Source organism: Haemorhous mexicanus, chromosome 6, assembly GCF_027477595.1.
Source record: "Haemorhous mexicanus isolate bHaeMex1 chromosome 6, bHaeMex1.pri, whole genome shotgun sequence".
Lineage (NCBI taxonomy): Eukaryota > Metazoa > Chordata > Aves > Passeriformes > Fringillidae > Haemorhous > Haemorhous mexicanus.
Genome location: NC_082346.1, coordinates 53,938,584 through 53,956,604, shown reverse-complemented (window position 1 = coordinate 53,956,604; position 18,021 = coordinate 53,938,584). Strand labels below are relative to the sequence as shown.

Genomic DNA, 18,021 nt, shown 5'->3' with positions numbered 1-18,021 from the left:
TGTCGCTGCAATGGCAATGACACTCGCCTCAGAAACTTGGCAGCTCAGGAAGAGAAGTCCTAGTTCCTTGTCCTACCCACAGGACTGTGGCTCTCCCCCAAAAGCATGAGACCATCTGGGTTTCTTGATGATATTTCCAGTCCCAAGAGAAAGAAGAAGCCCCAGGAAATGCTGGTTTTGAAACTCACTTGAAATAAGTTTGCCCCTCTCTGTTTGGGAGAGTTTGAATATTTTGGCCACGTGTTTGCAGTGCCTGACCCCCCCCAATACACCTGGTCCTACCTGCATCTTTCCCCCCTTCAGAGCCCCCTTTTGCTCAGAGTGGGGAAGGGAAACAGTCTGACTTGGCAAATAACTTGCTATGAAAATGATGAATTCAAGAGCACGTGGAGCTTGTGGTTGAAAAAACCCGTCTGATCAGCAGAACTTTTCTCCCTCAGCATCTAAGGGTAGATTTAGTCTCAAGGCCAAGCTGCCATGTGGTTATAAAATAGAAGCAGGCCTAAAGAACTGATCTAACTTTCTTCAATTGTCTGTGTATCTTTAATCATGTTCACCACTTAAAATGCACAAGAGCTGGCAGCTGATAATTAGACTGAGCCTGCAGCAGCATGGCCAGTGGCCAGATCACATGGCTCCTTTCATCTGCATATTTATGCATTTAAAGGAGAGGAAAACTTTCATAACATTTTAATAACTAGGTTTTTCTGAAACCATAAATCCAGTCCTCTGGGCTTAGCCTACACTCTCCTTCTGATCTTACATGAGTGGAAGAGGGTGGGGTGTTTTGTTTGTTCTCCCAGTTCTTTTCCTGAGCATGAACGTGCAAAGCCCAGCCTCTGCAGCGTGGGGTCCTCCGGAGGGTGGGAGGGTCAGGCAAGGTAAAACTGCACATCTGAGCATGAAGGCATCACTTTGATTTGGTTCCTGGCGTGGGAACAATTCCCCTTTCCCAAGATAGCTCATCTACAGACTAGCAGGAATGAAGCTGCTTTGCTAAACAATGGCTCCAAACAAAGAATTCCTGATATCTGTATTTCAAACAGAAGCTACAGCACATGTTGGCTGATGCTTTTCTTAGCACATCACCATCAGATTCAGCCCTAGGAGAGTGATTTTGCAGATCATGAGCTGAAAAGATGTCAAAACACGGGGGGCTGGTCCCAGTCCTACCCACCCCCAGCTCTGTGGGTGCAGGAGCTCTGTCTCCATGCATGCTCTCAGAGACAGCCATGGGTGGGCTGAGCCCCTACATGAGGTGCCTCCACTCCTCCCATGGACAGATCCCAGCAGTGCCTGACCACTGTCTGCAGCCACTGCCTTATCTCTTGCTGGGGAAGAGTCAGGGCAATGCTGTGAGGTGCTGTGACAGGGGGATGCTGTGTCCATCTCCTCGGCCAGAGGGTGGCAGCTCCCTTGACAGCCCTGGTGACATCCTGCAGGGTCCTGCAGTGAGGCTCTGCAGACCATCCTCCCTCTCCCTGGAGGCATCACTGGCATGTGCACAGGGGCTTCTCCATTAGCATGAAATGACAGCTACTATCAGCACAAAAACAGAAGGTGAGGATGAGAGACTAATCCTTATGCTTCTGTGTTGCCTTAGTAAGATGGAGGAAGCCCTGCTAAAATAACACTGATTCACAGTTTTCTCTCAAAGATGAAGCACTCTGTTAAAATAAAATTTAAAACTATTTAATGAGATGCAGTCCTTAAACACCATTATTTTTTTTTTTAGGAAAAGTTAAATATTCTGTGCTGAAGCAGCTTCTACCAAAGGTTCTCTGGGTGAATCTAACAATATGTTGCTGATTTATAAGGGTCTTGATCGAGGTTTTAGTTGTTGTTTTTATATAGCAAACAAACAAACAAATCAATTTCAATGATAAGGCAATTTCCAGAGTACATCTTAACCTGCTCTTTAGCAGTGCCAGTAAAACCTTGGGGTTTGACACAACTCTGGGGTTCAAGTGAATTTAGGTGGGTGCCACTGCTTCATTTCAGAGGTAATGTTAGTTGATATAGTTATGTAACAATTGTTTTGCTAGACAAACTGCAAGAGTCAAGCCCAGAAAAATGCAAACCATGGCATTAACTCCACTGGGAGGGACAATGGTTTGTTTCTTGTGTATTTGAAGAATCAGAACAAACAAACAAGGGCAAGATGAATTAGGAGTGGGAGTAAATGACTCCCTCCCCAAGTGAATGAGGAACAGCCCTGGACAGGATGCAGCAGCAGTGCCAAAATATTTCTTGACATTTTCCACTGGAGGTCCAAGAGAATTTCTTTGTGCTCCAGTGTTTCCAAGACATTCAAAAAGCACCTCTCCATCTATCTGTTGTGATGATAAACTTGTGTTCTTAGGTCTCATTATCAAGTTTTTAATCTAAACCTGAACTCTCTGATCTGCCATCTGAAGTAGTGAGGGAATTTGCAGCAGGGTTTTTCCCAGCAAAGAAAAACAATTCACTTGCTAAAGACATTATGTGGGAGATAGAACTCACAGATACAAGAATCTGAAAATTTGGGTGTTTGTTCTGTAATTTTGGGGGTTGCTGGTCTTTAACTTAGTTTTGAGGCTATATCTTACATGTCCAGTACTGTAAGTAGGGCAACAGATTTTAGCCAAGAAGTCCACTTGAGACTCCTATTGATTTGGATGGGGTTTGAGGATAAATACTGACAAATGTGACATAATGTCAGAATTTGCATTTTCCTAAGCCTTGTCTAGACTTGGATTTGGAAGGTGTGATGCACCATGTGACACACAATGCAGTTAAGGCAATGTGATTTTAATGGGCAGCTTTAAAGTTGGGTGTTTTTCAGGAAGCTATTACTACATTGTATTTAGCACTTGCTAATCTAGAAGCCATCAATGGTAAAGGAAAAGAGAGGTTACAAATCAAAGGCAGGCTGATCTTGTGGTTGCACCTTTCAGATGTGGCCTCCTGCTGCACACAGGGCTATTTCACCTCTGCTAGAATAGAAATAAGGGCTCCCCAGCCCTATGTGGTACTTCTTCCCCAGGGACGTGGTGGAATCACTCTCCCTGAAAGTGTTAAAGCACATGTGACACTTTGAGACATGGTTTAGTTGTGGACCTGGCAGTGCTGGGTTAATAGCTGGACTTAAGGTGACCTTAGAGGTCTTTCCCAACCTCAATGATTCTCTGATTCTGTGAATCCATGTGTTGGCTGTAAGAGTAAGAGGCAGCGGGGCCACGTGTGGATGTTGAGGGTGTGGGTCTACAAGGGGTTAACAAGTAGGTGTGCTGGGATGGCACATGGGGAGCAGGGGTGTGACTGAGAGACAGGAGACAGGACAGAGAGACTTGAGTGTGCAGGCTTTAGCTATAGATTTGGGCTTGGGGAGAGCAGTGCTTGTGGTCCCTGGGAGTGGTGAGGATAAGGCCGTTGTGGCAGTGGGTGCACTGAAGGGACATCCTTTTGTGCCCAGAAAGTCTAAACATATGTATTTCTTAAAATACTACCAGCATCTCCATCTCCTCCACAGCTAGGCCAAGAAGTCTTCTCTATCAGTAAACCCAGAACTTTTGCCATCTGGGTTGGCCAGCGAGGCAGGCTGAGGCTCTGAAGGCACAAGCCCTTGCCTGGAGCTCTCACACAGAGCCAGGAGCTGAATTCCAAGCAGAGGAGTCTGACAGCTGTTCCCTTCAGCTATCACCCATCCTTGGTACACCCAGACCTGTCTGATGGAACCTGATACATTTTCCCATTAGCCAAGAACTAGAATTCAGGGAAATCCACCATCCTGAACTAAGTAGGTGCTGCAGAGGAAGCAGAGGGGCTCACAGTTACCTCTCATAAAATTCTCTTCTGTCAATTTTCCCATCTCCACATTGCTGGTTGTCACACGTTGGTACACTGGGACAATGGAACCAAGGGGAAGGATTGCTCCAAGTACTACAGTTAGCAGGAAGAGTCCACTCTGTTATTACAATACAGAATTAATTAAGAATATTAATGTTTGTGTCTAAAAAAATGATATTCCTAACTTTTATCTGTGGAAGTAACATTTTCAAATCCATTCTCTCCTAAAGGCAGCATCCTTTGGGAAGATGTGATAGACACATTTAGGTAACTATCATTCCTCCTGAACACATGGTTTCCATTGCAATTGATGCCCTGCTGTTTCCTTCCAAGCTCTTTCCTCTGTTACATATTCCACAATGGTGGCTGAAATACTGATCAGCAATAGCAGAGACAAATTGACTCCAGCAGCTGGGAGTTTTAAGGGCAGTAAATGTTTATATCTGAGTTTTTATGTACTGTAGTTACTGAAATACAGTTTTTAGGCATGCACTGAAATTTTCAGTGGCATTGAAAGTCTAAACTTGCTTGAGCCAGTTATAATTTAGTAAAAGGATGGAATGAATAAAGGCTGACTGAGTGAGATGGGGCACAAAGACAGTGCACTACAAACCAGCCACATGGGCCCAAAAGCTGTATAGGAGATGCTTCCTCCTGTAGCCTCCCCTTAGGGCTGGGAACAGCCTGGGTGCTTCACACAGACCTGGCACAGAGGCTGCACCAGAGCCACGTGTGAGCTGCCTGAAACTTGGGGGTCACAAGCTGCTTATTGCAAAATAGCAGAGAAATAATCCTACATGCTTTTAAACTGGCACAACCATTGGTAAAAGTTTCTCAGCAGACAATAGCAACAAGAATCTGGGAAAAAGCAGGGTGGGAATTGCTTTTCCCCAGGACTGTGTTTCCTCAAATGAATGTTAAACTACAGCTCTAGATGTGGCAACTTCTTAGTGTCTAGCACATGAACAGCATTGGCCATAAAGGTGTGCTTGTGCCCTGGCTACTTCTCTGAGCCAGCCAGATGAATGAGGGTTCAGGCTTTAAGAATGTGCTTACTCCTTTGCATAGGTGGTCCTACAAAAGCCACTTGCTATGGCAACAGCAACCATTGTAATTTTTTAAAGCCTAGCTTCCCTTTTTCATTATGTTTTTATTATTCTTATTGTTTGTTAATCACTTTTTGCTCAAAACTTGGTAGGACCACGATCGGTGGTCTCTTGTGCCAGGGTCTAACTGCAGGTGTGATGCTGGAAGCTGCATTCATACAAGTGACACTGGCATTCCCTGCAACTTCACCATCTGCTGAGAGGCTGCACATGACTTGCAGCAATCCTACAATGAGTACTTGACAGAAAAACCTGCCACGTGAAAGAAGCATCACACTAAAATACACAATGTTCTTTTTACCAGAAGAAATTTTTGAGATGGGAAGGTCTTTCTAACACCAACTGGAACCACTTCAACTTTAGCATTCTGATTCTTCCTCTGTGAAACGACCCCGGCTTGGCCCTTGCACGGCCTTGCTTTGGGGGAAGTATTTCTGCTGTGTATCTTGGGAGGCTGGGAGATATGGAATAAACTCCCATTACCTCTTGCTAATGTAGAGCACAGCAGGTGTCTGAAGCCCTGCTCACTGGGTCGATGTAAAACAATAGCAGACCCCTGGCAGGACCTTCCCTTCAACTTCCACAGGACCTACTGGAATGGAGAGAGGGGTCTGTCCCTGTCCATTTAAAAACCCTTGCTGTCACAATGCCTGCAGCAATGTTCATCACAAGAGCCTGCTTGCTGTGCTAACTAGGAATTCTCACTGATATCACTGTCGAGTCCTCCAGCCCCAGAGTAAGCAGCAGGGGTTCCAGTGCATGAGAAAGACACCGTGCTAAGGCATTGCTGTGGGTTAATCGAGTACTAACGAGCTGAAAGTTGGGCTCCTGCACTAGGAAATGGGGAGAGACCATCAAAAACACAGCAGGACTCCAAGCAAGAGCTCCAGCATCTTCAATCCAGGGGTCCCCAGCTGCCGCAAGGTTCTACATGGAAATGGCTACACGGTTCCTGTCATGTCCCAAAAGCTGTAATTTCCAGTGTGGGACAATCAGAAAACAATGTGGCATCACACTGTTTGTTGTAGTGTGGCTCCCCTGCACAAAGCCAGGGACCTTCCCTAGGAGACATGAGGTCAGTGGTGATTTAGGCTTTCCTGACAGGGCTGCAGAAGAGGTCCTGGATAGTCACTGCTTCCAGGGACTCCCAGCAGTGGCACGTTACACTGTCATCTCCTACAGTCTGAAATTATACTAACCCCAGCTATTTTTCAGAGGCCACATCTAAAGTTTTAGCAGGAGGCTCTTGGTACCACACAGTCTCCTCTATGCTCAGAAGCCTGCAAGTACAGCCACAGTGTCCTTCAGGACCTAAGTGTCCCAAGGGGCTCAGGAACAATCATACACTGCTTGGAGCACTCACAGGCTGGCCTCAGGAGTGGGTAACAATGCTAGGTGAGCTGAAGGTAGGAAACACTGGCATTTCTTCATCTGGTTACAGTAAAGACTTAGGCAATTAAAGGAAAAAAAATTTCTCACAGCATGCTTAGAATAAACAGTCATTCTTTATCATACAAAGTCACACCGTACATATAAATAATTTGAATGTCTCGCTCTTTCATGGAAAGTAACAGAGAAAAACCTTCAAGGTTGATACATGGGAGCTGGTATTAGAAATCACATAGGATCAACTCCAAATCCTGCATCCAAACACACAGATATTTGGATCCAGTGTTGACCTGTACACCACTTTCCTCCTCTGCACTGGAAGGAACTGAATCAGGACCCTCCTTGGAGGACCACCCCCATCATCAACCTCCGGTTATGGATTCCAACCCTGCAACCTTGGCCCCATCACTGAAATCCAGTCCTTTACATTTGCAGTAGTAAGAAAACCCAGTTTGTAGCTGCAGAAAGAGCCGTTGCCTTCTCCAAAGTGCATTATCTGTAGATTCTTGGAGGCGACTGAAATAACTAAGCCTACCCAAGCTGGATCCCTTGCAGCTATTTCTATTTCTTGGCTGACAAGCTGGCCAAAGCAGCAAAGCTAAGTATTGCACAGTCTAGCAACATTTGACTAGAACTGAGACCATTTATGTGGAACAGCAGCGTGGGAACAGAAAAGAAGCTAGTGGAGCAGCAATGAGAAATCTGAGCTTTGATCAAGGAGACAGCAGCATTTGACTCTATCTGAGCTGGCAGGGAGATTCCATCCCAAAGCAAAATAAAATATGTCATTCTTTCCAGCAGATGAAATTCTCCCCAGCAGTTTGTTCCTCCCAGGATCATTTTATGTGATCTCATTGTCTTTAAAGTCTTTCCCCTGAGGAAGCCGAGCGTTTAATATAGACTACGGCGTTAGTATCTGGGATTAAATCAGTCCAGCTACTCTGAAATGAGGCGAGTGGGCGTCCTGGAAAGGAAATAAAAATGCAAGTTTAATAGAGGAGAGAGGTTCACCTTGACCCATGCTATTTATTGCAAAAGGCACAGGAACACATTGCTTGCACAATGGAGGGTCACTCTGCCCTGCCATAGATGTGTTTTACACTCCCAGTAAATTCCAGATGCTCAGAGTGTGCACAAGCAATGCATCATCCAACCCCAGAGGCTTTTACATCTTGCTTTGCTTTACCAAGCAGCCTTAAGAGAGACCAGCACATTCCCACAACTCTCATTAATCCAGCTGGCAAACTTGGGCACTTGGTATTTCAGCCACACAGTTCTGGCTGGCATCCTTGGCTGCAAAGATGAGCCATGAAACTGCAAGGAAGAAAAATCTCAAGAAGGGAACTGCTAAAGACCTCAGGCATGGTGCAGGATGTCAGGGATCAGCACCCTAGCAAGGCACAGCAGAAAGGGTCCCTGTCCCACGTGCTTCTCCTGCATCCTCACTGGGGTTTCAAGCAGGATTCCTTCCAGGCAGGCACTACACATAATCTATTGCTGGTGTGAAACTTGGTGGCTCAAAGAGATTTATGTTGCATCCGTGTAAATGCTCTTACGTAACTAGGTTGCTACATGCCAGTTGCACACAAGCCCTCAGAAAAGCTGCATTTTTGGTAGTTTAGGGTTTTTTTTTTAAATGTCATTTGAACTGAAAAAACATGATCCTTCAGCATCATTGTGAGTGAAAACACTCATTTACCTCATTTAGTGTTTTACTTCAAGAAACAATTTAGCCCACGCTTGAAGTGTCAGCTAAATGAGATAATTTAAAATAATTCTGAAAACATGCTAACTGTAAGAGGCTATAATCACAGCTAATTACAGGGACATTCTGGAAATCCCTTGGCTTGGGGCTTTAGTTTTGATAAAGGGGATAACAACTTGTAAGCTATGATTCTTTTAATTATAACAATAGTAACTACCTTCTTTTACACAGCTTCTTTCATCTTTAAAATCCCCACAGCCCTACAAACTATACATACCACAGGGATTGTTTAGCCTAACACCAAAGTGAAGCCATCTCTGCGAGAAATGAGTAAGTGTTGAACAATACCTGGCAGTCCTGAGCAAAATTTGTAGAGGAAAAATGGTGCAGAGGGAGAAAATAATTGCACTCGTGTCTCCTTACAAACACTCAGGGGACTTCTGGATGCCCACAGTGGCAGCCAGCTGAGCTTGAGGATAAGGAAGGCAGCTTTTAGATGTGCCTGTAGACTCAAGGCACTATGGAGGAAGGCAGCAGCACCACGTGGCAGCACCCTGTCACGCTGCCCAAGCTCACCTGTCCAGGTCCTGTGCTGGGTGACAATAAAGCTTTGACACTGCAGCTGGGAGTTACAAATGGCAGCGGCCTCCTCGGCGCTGTGGATGGACAGCAGGCAGCCCAGGTGGCTGTAGGAGGGCCAGCACTTGTAGTCTTCTCCTTCCACCGTTCGGAAACCCTTCAGGGAGATGTAGTCTGGGGACAGAAAGAGGCTGTTTGGGGAAGCACTCCAGCTGCACTTCCAGAGACTGGCTACACTACACAATCAGTGAAACCCTTGAAAGAATTGCAACGCTGACAGACTGAACTGACCTGCCAAGGTGGAGTGAGGCAGAGCTGCAAAGTAAAAGAAACTCAAATCTTGCCCTTTGGTTCTGCAGTGGAGCACAGGACAGCAACTCCCCCAGAGATGTAGGAGAGGGCTCAGAGGTCTCAAGGACGAAGGGAGAGGGGTGCCACTGCAGGGGTGGGTAAGAGGAGGAGGCTGCTGTGCAAAGCCACAGGCCCTCCATGTTTTCTCTGGGGAAGCCAACCTCAAAACAGCCTTTCCTACACCCCAGCCTCAACAGCAGAAGCTCGTTACAGATCGAGCACCAAGCTACATGGGGCAGAGACTGACCCACACATCATGGTGCCACCCACAGAAACAGGAGATTGAGGAACCCCACTGCAGGAAAGGGAGGCCAGATCCTGCTCCTGACAAAAGACCTGACAAGCCTGAGCAGGTGCTGTTCAGGCTATTGTTCACTGACTGCTAAGAGTCTCTCCCCACCTTCCCACACCTCTAGGATGGTGATCATTTTGGCACAGCGTGAAGCCAATAGACAGGTGTTGTTGGAAAATACCAGTAATTCCTGTTAAAGCTGCTGGTCCATCCATGCAAATGACCAGATATCTTTGTTCATAACAGTGCAAATTATAGTTCTTTCACATGTAAAGAGATTTCCTTCTGCAAGCCACCATCACCTACCACCTCATGTGAATGCTCAGGAAAACGCAAGCCACAGTAACCACTGGATTTTTGAAACTTCCTTTTGATCAGCCTCATCTCTACCACTGAATGGGTCTTTTTCAGAGGAATGAACCTCATAAAGGCACATTTATCCATCCTCAGGTTCAATAGAAAGATCTTCAGAGAAAATGTACTTAGAGGGCACCAAGGCTCCAGGTACCCTGCCACACTCATCTTGGTCCTGTTACCTCCCCACTCCATGTTTCCATAATAACCTGTGCTCAGCAGACAGAAGCCACACAGTCAAATGGGAAGTTTGAATAGTTTGAATATCGGCCCAGAATACTGACCTGTTGGTCCAAAAGATAAGGATATCCCAAGACAGGAGCCACTCAGTTTGTATCCCAAATACGTTCCCTTGAAACACTGATGTTCATTATGAGAAGAGAATTTAAAAGCAGTGCAAACACGTCCATGCAGATTGTCTGCACTGCTTTCACTTTGCAAAGCAGTACAACCATGCATAGCTCCCATGGAAAAAAAAACCAACAAAAGCCTGCTCAAAAAAAGACACTTTCAGTGCTTTTTCTAGTGACTAGAAACTGCCTAAACCTAGGGGAGATCAGAATTTGACCAGTTACCAAGTGCCTTGCTCTCTCAGCAGTTACTTTACTTAGAGCATTCAAAATCAACTACCTTTTAAAAGAAGAGGTCTTTTCTGAAGATAGAGCCCAGACTTGTACAGATGTAAAACCTTTTCAAAAGCTCTCAGGGTTTCATTTATTCCATATCGTAAATCACCTACATTTAAGGAAAAAGATGACAAAGATAAGCAATTCCATGAAAAACCATTTAGAGACTTCTAATAAAGAAGTTTATGAATATTCGCTGATACCTGTTGCATTCAGAATATCACTCAAAAGGGGCCTCAAAGCTGGTGGCGCAGAGTGTGGCAAAAGATAGGTGAAAAAATACCTGCAAAAAATCCCACAGGCTGATTAGAATACAGTGCCTTCATTTCCCTGGTGATTAAGTTTTCTACATTTTCCCGTGACTTGATTTTCCATATGCAACTAGTAAGTCTGCTTTGGTTACAATGTTATGTTTGAGCACATCTTGGTGCCTCAGATGGTTCCTGTGAGTTGGGCTGAAAGCCTGGTCCTTGCTGCATGAAATCTACCTTGCAAAGCTTCATGCAATAAAGTTTCCCCTCATTCCCCTGGACCATTTTTGTATACTAAGAAATGTATTTTCCACCAAAAAAAAAAAAAAAAAAAAGGACATGTATAAAAGAAGACTCATACAAGATCCTTCTCTTGCCCTGAAAAGGTTTGACCTTCTTATTGCCCCTGAAAAGTCAGGATGACTCATTTCCTGACCGTTCCACAAACTTCTTGTCCTGGGGAACAAGTGCACAAGAGACAGGGGCAACTGCAAGGCTGCAATAATCTATGCAGGGATTTACCCTTTAGCACTGAATCCTGGAAGTCCAGGCTCCCTTGCTAAATCCTTCTGTGTAAATATCCAGCTGCCAAGGTTTCCCTCCAGGATGTGACCTGCCAAGCATCAGTGGTGAGGAAAAGTCCCTGAGTTTTCAGCTGATGGCCCATGTGAAGTGCTGCAGCAGCCTCAGCCCATTGCCTGTTACCTGCCCCCTGCTCTCCCACAGGAGCCCACAGGGAGATTCAGAGATGAAGGGAAGCACTGGCAAGCCTGTTCCTAACAATGGGACTCAAAGCTGGTGGGGTTTTGCAGGTAGCCTGCACTGCCACTGCTTTCAGCAAGCACGGCCCATGGATGTCAAGCACCAGGGTTTGTTTGGCAAACAGCAAATTTACAGGTGCAAGCTCTGGGGCAAGTTTTCAGAGGGCGTTGGGGAAAGGGAGCAGCAGAAGAAAGATGCCTTCATTCCCACCACACAACAACTGCACTATTTTCCTGCCTTATAAGGAAAATAACTTACTTCAAAGTGATTCTTAACTACCCTTTGACAGAGGTGAGGGGAATCACCACATGGAAGAAGAGCAAGGTACTAGAGGCTACATGGCAGGGCGTGAGCTCAGCCACCCCAAATCTTCCCCCATGCAGCTGGACATACCGATACGCATTGAACAGATTCTTCTTTTCATTTATTCCTTCACATCTCCCAGCCACGGAGCACTTGAGAGGGAAACTTTTGGTAGGGAAGTCGAGTGTGCAGTCATTATCTTCCTTGCAAGACAGCTCCTCGGTGCTGGCATCATCCATGTCTGTCACTTTTAGGTTTCCATCCACCATAACAAACTGCCTTGGCTGGAAATCCAAGAGGGCTATTGAACCCAGGGGGGAATGTGCCAAGTAAAACAGCAGTTTCACAAGACTCAGGCAAATCTGAGAAAGAAAAGATGAATATGCATGGAAAAAAACAGATGAAAAACAGCTAGTAAATTGGAAGTAGAACAAAGGGGAGGGCATTCAATTAAATTAAAAGAGAAAAAAGGCATACAGAACTTAAAAGGTAATTATATGTATGCTACAAAATTTATTATCAACATTGCCACAGGATTTGACTGGTAAGTCGTTTAGCAACATTTTTTAAAAATGTGTGTACACAAAAAGAGACATTTGCAGTTAGAAGAGCTAGAGGAGAAAGCTGTGAGGAAAACAATAGCAGTCTTCATGTTTCAGGAGCTATATTGATTTGCTGGCTGAAATCAGAAGGGTTTTTCCCAGTCTGGCATAAAATGACCAGATTCCCCTGCCTTCCCCCATGCTGCTCAATACAGACTGAGGCTCCATGGTCATTAATACCAGATTCATGCCTTGCTGCATCCCTCAGCAGTATGAATTTGGGCACACAATCATGCTTCTGAAGAATTAGTCAAGGCTTGCAGTATATTTATTGCCAGCTTTTTTGCTTTTATGACAACTTTCTGGCAGCAGTGAAAGGCCAGACAATACCTGACCCAGCAGAAAGCTTGGTAAATTATTTTTAAACAAACCAGAGCTAGAGAAGTGCATTTATACTGCACCAGCACTTTGCTCAAGCAGCTTTTGCAGCAGTTTTCATTCAGTATCAGGAGCCCTGGCATCAGACAAAGTGCATCCTCAGCTAGGTGTGCCAGGCAGCCCCACATCACCCTTCACCACTGCTGATAGTGATCTGTGCAGGTGCAAGGGTTTTTTCCTTGGAACAGCTCACACCATCCCTGGTATCTGATGTGGCTCATAACAAGGGAATCCCATCTGTTTAGACACCCTAATTAGGAAACAGGACTAGACAGTGCCAGGGTAAATTCTGAGATAGTGTCTTCTGCAGTCAAGAGATTGTTAAAATCTCTAATGCCACCATACCAAACTTTACCACCAGCTAATCCAGCATCATGGGTTTCTTACAGGAGACTTTGGCACGCTTAAGAAGATGAGGTGCAAGGAAAGCTATGTAGAAGCCAGTATGGAATTGAAGAAAGTAAAACTCCCCAAGCCAAGAGAAATGACTGTGGAAGCTCTGATGCTATTTTAACTTGTTTGGTGAAGCAATCATAAGAATCCCAGCTTAGCACCCCACAGCTGAGCGAGCGGTTGCCACACTCCCCCTCTGGCTCAGATGGCAAGGCTCCCCTTCAGCATTCAGGACCACATGCAGACAGAAATTTTATTTTAGGACTTTTGTTGTGCTTTTATTTTGCCCAAAGCCTTTCTTGCTGACACTAAGATACTCTTGCTTTTTAAGATGATGCTTTTTTTTTTGCCTCCTGGCACCCAAACAAGTAGTATTGAACCCTCAACTGAGCCCTTGAGGCAAACTGTAAAACAAGCTATAACCAAAGTAAGTGCCATGTCACAAGTCACTTATATTCCTGGGGAGCATCAGGGTCCCTGTGCAGGATGCCTAGGAGATGAGGCAGATCTCACTAGAAGGGCTGCAATCTTAGCACCTGCAGCAGGAAGAAAGCAATTTAGTAGCGATTTTACTACAGTAACTCCTAAAGGGCCAAAATCAGAAACACCACATAAACACATGGTGAGGGTCAGCTTGCTCAGCCTGGGGCCTGGAACAGGTAACACACAGCAAACCACAGACCCGGAGCATGGTGATGTGGCTTTCCCAAGCCAGACTCGGGCTGCTGAGGGTCATCCTGACCAAAGCCCTTCTGCATTATATATACATGTATATATATATATGTATGTATAGGCAATGTAGAGGCAAAACGAACGTTATCTGGTAATCGAAGGTATTAACCATCGCCCCAGCACCGAGCACAATTTTGTGTCTATCTCCTCGCAGATGAAGTTCTTTTAACACCGCTCTATGGAGAAAGAAACTAACCGTGAGACACCAAGCTAGGGCTGTGTTAATGTGATTTTAAAGGAATGAAAAGGAAAAGATTTAGAGACAATTTGCGGGATCAAACAGAGTGACAGCAGGAGAATCCCGTTTGTCCCAGCGGTCACCACCACTCTTTGCCGGTTTGCCCAGTTTGTGGTCTAAAAGCGACTGATAAAACTCCTTTGCTTTGTTTTCTTACTTTAAATCTTTCCTCCCAGGGGGTCTGCAGGAGCTGAATCATCTCCAGCGGGGATCCCAGCTCCAGCATGGCTGTGACCCGTAGCTCAGCATCTCCGCTGTTGTCATAGCATTGGCCGTGCAGCTGCGGGAGAGCAGAAGCCACGGTCGGGGCGATGTCGCTGCTAATGCCAGCAGATCTCGGCCGCCTGAGCTCACCGTGGGCACCTCGGGCGGACCGGCTCAGCCTCGGCAACAATTCCCCCGCCCCGCCGTGCCGAGGCAGCGCCTCCCGCAGTCCCCCGCCCCACCGCTCCCGCCGTACCTTGACGATGCCGGGGTGCTGCAGGCGCTGCAGCAGCGTCACCTCCTTGAGCAGCTTGTAGGCGGCCAGGCGGCGGCAGCCGGCCGGCGCCCCGTACCGCTGCACGCAGCGCCGCACCTCCCGGCCCGCCCCGTGCACCGACTTGAGCGCCACGGCGCCTCCGCCCGCCAGCGCCGCCCGCGCCACCACCTTGGTGAAGCCCCAGCCCAGCACGCTGACGGCCGTCGCCCGGCTCAGGTCGCCGCAGCCCAGCCCTGCCGTGGCCGCCGCCTCCCCGCCGCCCGCCACCGCCTCCAGCCGCCGCAGGTCGCGCCGCCTCTGCCGCAGCTCCTCCCGCAAGCCCGGCGGCAGCAGGAGCGGCGGCGAGAAGCCCGGCTGAGCCTCACCGCCACCGCCACGGCTACCGCCACCGCGGCCGGCTGGCAGCGCCGGGAGCGCCAGCAGCGCCAGCAGCGCCAGGGCCGGCAGCGCCAGCAGCGCGGCCGCGCTCAGCCGAGCTCCGCGCCGCGCCCGCCCCGCCGCCGCCATGGATAGCGGGGCTGCGCCGCCCGGCTCCCGCCGCTCTGCCGCCCGCGCTCCGCCGCGCCGGGAAGCCGAGCGCCACCGAGGGGGCGTGTCGGGCCCCCGGCGCCCCCACCCCGCCCTCCCGGCCCGGCCCGGCCCGGCCCGGCCCCGCGGGCGCACGGGGCAGCGGCGGCACGGACCGCCTAGGGAGGGGAGGCGGTGGCGGCGGCGGAGCCTTAGCGGTTCTGGAGGAGGTGGCCCGGCGTGGGAAGCGGAGCTGCCGAGTGCGAGCGGCACATCCCCGCAGACACCCGGCCACGCTCCAACGACGGCAGTTTACAGCAGAACACGCGGGTTTCACGGGCGTGAATGTCGTCAGCCCTGCTAGAGGGTATCGCAGATTACAGCCGAGGGATGTATGACGGGTTAAAATCAGTGAGAACTGGGATATCACGTTTCCCTGCCGCTTAAAACTCTCAGGTTAGGTTTCTAAGAAGAGCAAACACTGGCAGTTTCTCTTATTAGAAGGATAAACCCTATTAGGTTGAATCAGTAATACACTGCCTAAGCACGGAATTGGATTTTTTTCCAGGGAAAAAAAAATCAAACCAAACCCGTCTTCCAGCAAAGCCAGCCAGTGCAGGCAGAAAACCCACATCTGTCGTTTGTTTGTGAGGCGATCAGATCGATCGGCGTGGTGACATAGCTCAGGGTTTCCGACGCGTGTGCGAGAAGCAGGACAGGTCCCTGCCGCGGATCTGTCACTGGTTTTAGACACGTGTCTGCACTGGGCTCTGCTGTGCAGAAAGTCAGTCAGATTAGCTCAGGGCAAAGGCAGATGCAGTTTGTCTGCTTCTAATTTAGGCAATACGCAGTCAACTCCCCTCACTGAGCAGCCTGAAACACCAGCCAAGTGGGTGGATTCAGTTTTTTATTTATGTTTATGCTACCGAGTTAGAAATTAAAATAATAGTCTGCCTCTCCACCTGGTCTGCTTCATTTTCTGCCCCAATGTTTTCAGTGGCATAACTAGCCACTAGACCCTCCCCAGAGAGGGAGCAGGTGATGCATGGCACAGCTGGGGTTGGAGGATGCTACTGTCTGTTCCTGTGACACGGCCCTGCTGAGAGCCTGCAGCTTTTGGCAGGTCACTCACTGGCACACAGTGGGGTGAGATTGCACAGGATGTGTGCCCTGGCTGTGATCAAACAGTGGGACCTCTCAGTCCTGCAGTGCTGCACTGCCCTTGGGCACATCTGCTCCATTTTCCCCCCTCCATGCACAGCAGTGCCAGTACCTCTCTCCTGGCTTACTCGTAACTCTCTGCGTGCACTGCTCGGGTCATGGCCACAAGTCACGCCTGCAATGGAACCTTTGTGAAACACCCCTAAGAAATTCAACTTTAATGCCATGGCCAGTGGGACAGAGATTTTCAGAGATTACAGCAAGTCAGCTATCATGGTGAAAATAGCCTTGGTGATTCCCCAAGGCTATTTTAATAAAAATAATGTATATAAATGATCACTTTTAAATAGCTTCCTTCTCAAAAGCCTGAAGAAAGTTTCCCTTTCACTTCTTGTTGGTTCAATACCACTGGAGCAGCCAGTGAGACAGAGTAAAGTGCCTCGGCAGAGCCCAGTTGTTCAGTGAGAGAGCAGGAGAAATGAACTCTGAACTCAGGTCATTTCCAGATGTCAGAGTCTGGGGAGGGAAGGCAAAATAAATTGTCTGCCTACATGTAAAATAATCAAGTGGAAAATCTCAGGCCTCCTGTTCTCACCCATGCACAGACAGTTTAGAAGCTGATCCCAGAACAGCTCCTTCAGTAGCTGAATTTGCTTTGTTGCTTTTTAACCTTAATAGCTCTTTAATTACTGTTCTTATTTTCAAATCAAGTATACATCTGTGTCATATTAATGAATATTCATTGTCACTGGAGAGGCATTAAATCCATTTTTACCTGTGTTTCCAAGGGAATAGATGCCAGCTCTGTGTACTATTATCTAATTTCAGCCTGTCCTCAGCACTGTAATGGTATCAAAACCTATTAGAGAAGACTCACAGATACATAAAAAATGACAACAAATTATTATTTACTTGCTTTACAGTAGCACTTAAGGATTCCTGCCAAGACCATGGCTTTTTGCAGACTATGGCACAAGAGGTGGCCTTGCTTGACATAGCTGACACCTGAAATGGGAAACACAGCAAAGTGCTGCAGCAGGGATGTAGCAGGGGAGTATGTGGTCATTTGAGTGTCTTTTAGTTCCTTGGAGGGTTCTGCCTGAATTTATTGCCTTTGATAGCATGTGAGCACTGTGTGGAGAAGCTGGGTACGTGTTACAGATATCTGCTTTGTCATTTCATGGTCTCAGCAGCAGAGGCTGCTTAAATCCAGGGAAGGCCTCCTGTTGCAGCTCTCATCATTCAATACCTCCAAGTGCAAATCCACATATGGTTAACCTGTGTGCTCCCCTAGGCCCACCAGTATCTTATACTTTCTTATCTACATTCATTCTTTTATAGGCTATAGGTGGAGCAGAAGGCTGTCCACTGTTCAGAAAATATCAGATTGTGCTATAATTTCAATAGGTGTGATTGAATCTCATGCTTCTTAGCTTTTTCTGGCTTCCTGTAAGGACTGGAATGAGATTCCTCTCATAAAAAATTGTCCTGGCACCATGCTAGCTGGGCTCCTTTCTCAAAATGTGATGAGTCTGTACATGAAGTGTAGATGAAAATTTGGGAGTCTCCTGTGCTCCAGACTAACTAGGGTGAGAAAGCCTCCCATTTTCCCATGCCAACACTGAAAGTGTTTGCCTTCTGACAGACAGGCACCTCTGGGTACAATTTCCCTAGCTGGGTCCCTCCTCCTAGATCCCAAGAGATCTAGGCACGAGCATTTCCCTGTTTCTTGTCTATGACACTGATCTAGAAGGGACAGAATGAAGCTCTTGGGTTAGCATAAAAAACCTGGGGAGAAATCCTGGGGGGAAAGTTTTCATTCTGAGCACATACATGAAAGTCCTGGGCATCAGTCCAGAAGAGGGAGGCCAGGAGTTTATAGGTCTGGGAGAGGGATCAAAGAAACCTGCAGCAGCCACTTCAGAACAGGAGGAAGACTCAGACAGCCCTAATAAAGACTCTTGGGAATACATGTCATCACTG

General features: G+C 47.4%; 1 protein-coding gene across 1 annotated transcript; it reads right to left on the bottom strand.

The window, feature by feature from the left end:
• Positions 1 to 6,420: 6,420 nt before the first annotated feature.
• LOC132328408 (extracellular tyrosine-protein kinase PKDCC-like) lies at positions 6,421 to 14,877 on the bottom strand. The gene is made up of 7 exons (XM_059848228.1): positions 14,350 to 14,877; positions 14,047 to 14,169; positions 11,637 to 11,908; positions 10,434 to 10,513; positions 10,235 to 10,339; positions 8,605 to 8,781; positions 6,421 to 7,287 (listed from the first exon to the last, which is right to left on the bottom strand). Exons 1-7 carry the CDS (start codon positions 14,875 to 14,877, stop codon positions 7,184 to 7,186), a joined length of 1,389 nt encoding a protein of 462 aa, XP_059704211.1. The 3' UTR covers positions 6,421 to 7,183.
• Between the last annotated feature and the right edge of the window lie 3,144 nt (positions 14,878 to 18,021).

Bases quoted from the DNA above. Each gene is read 5' to 3' on its own strand.
- LOC132328408 (XM_059848228.1), bottom strand. From the start codon at position 14,877: ATGGCGGCGGCGGGGCGGGCGCGGCGCGGAGCTCGGCTGAGCGCGGCC. The intron at 14,170-14,349 runs GTACGGCGGGAG...GCTCTCCCGCAG, and splicing joins AGCACCCCGGCATCGTCAAG to CTGCACGGCCAATGCTATGA. The intron at 10,340-10,433 runs GTATCAGCGAAT...CCTTAAATGTAG, and splicing joins TGATATTCTGAATGCAACAG to GTGATTTACGATATGGAATA.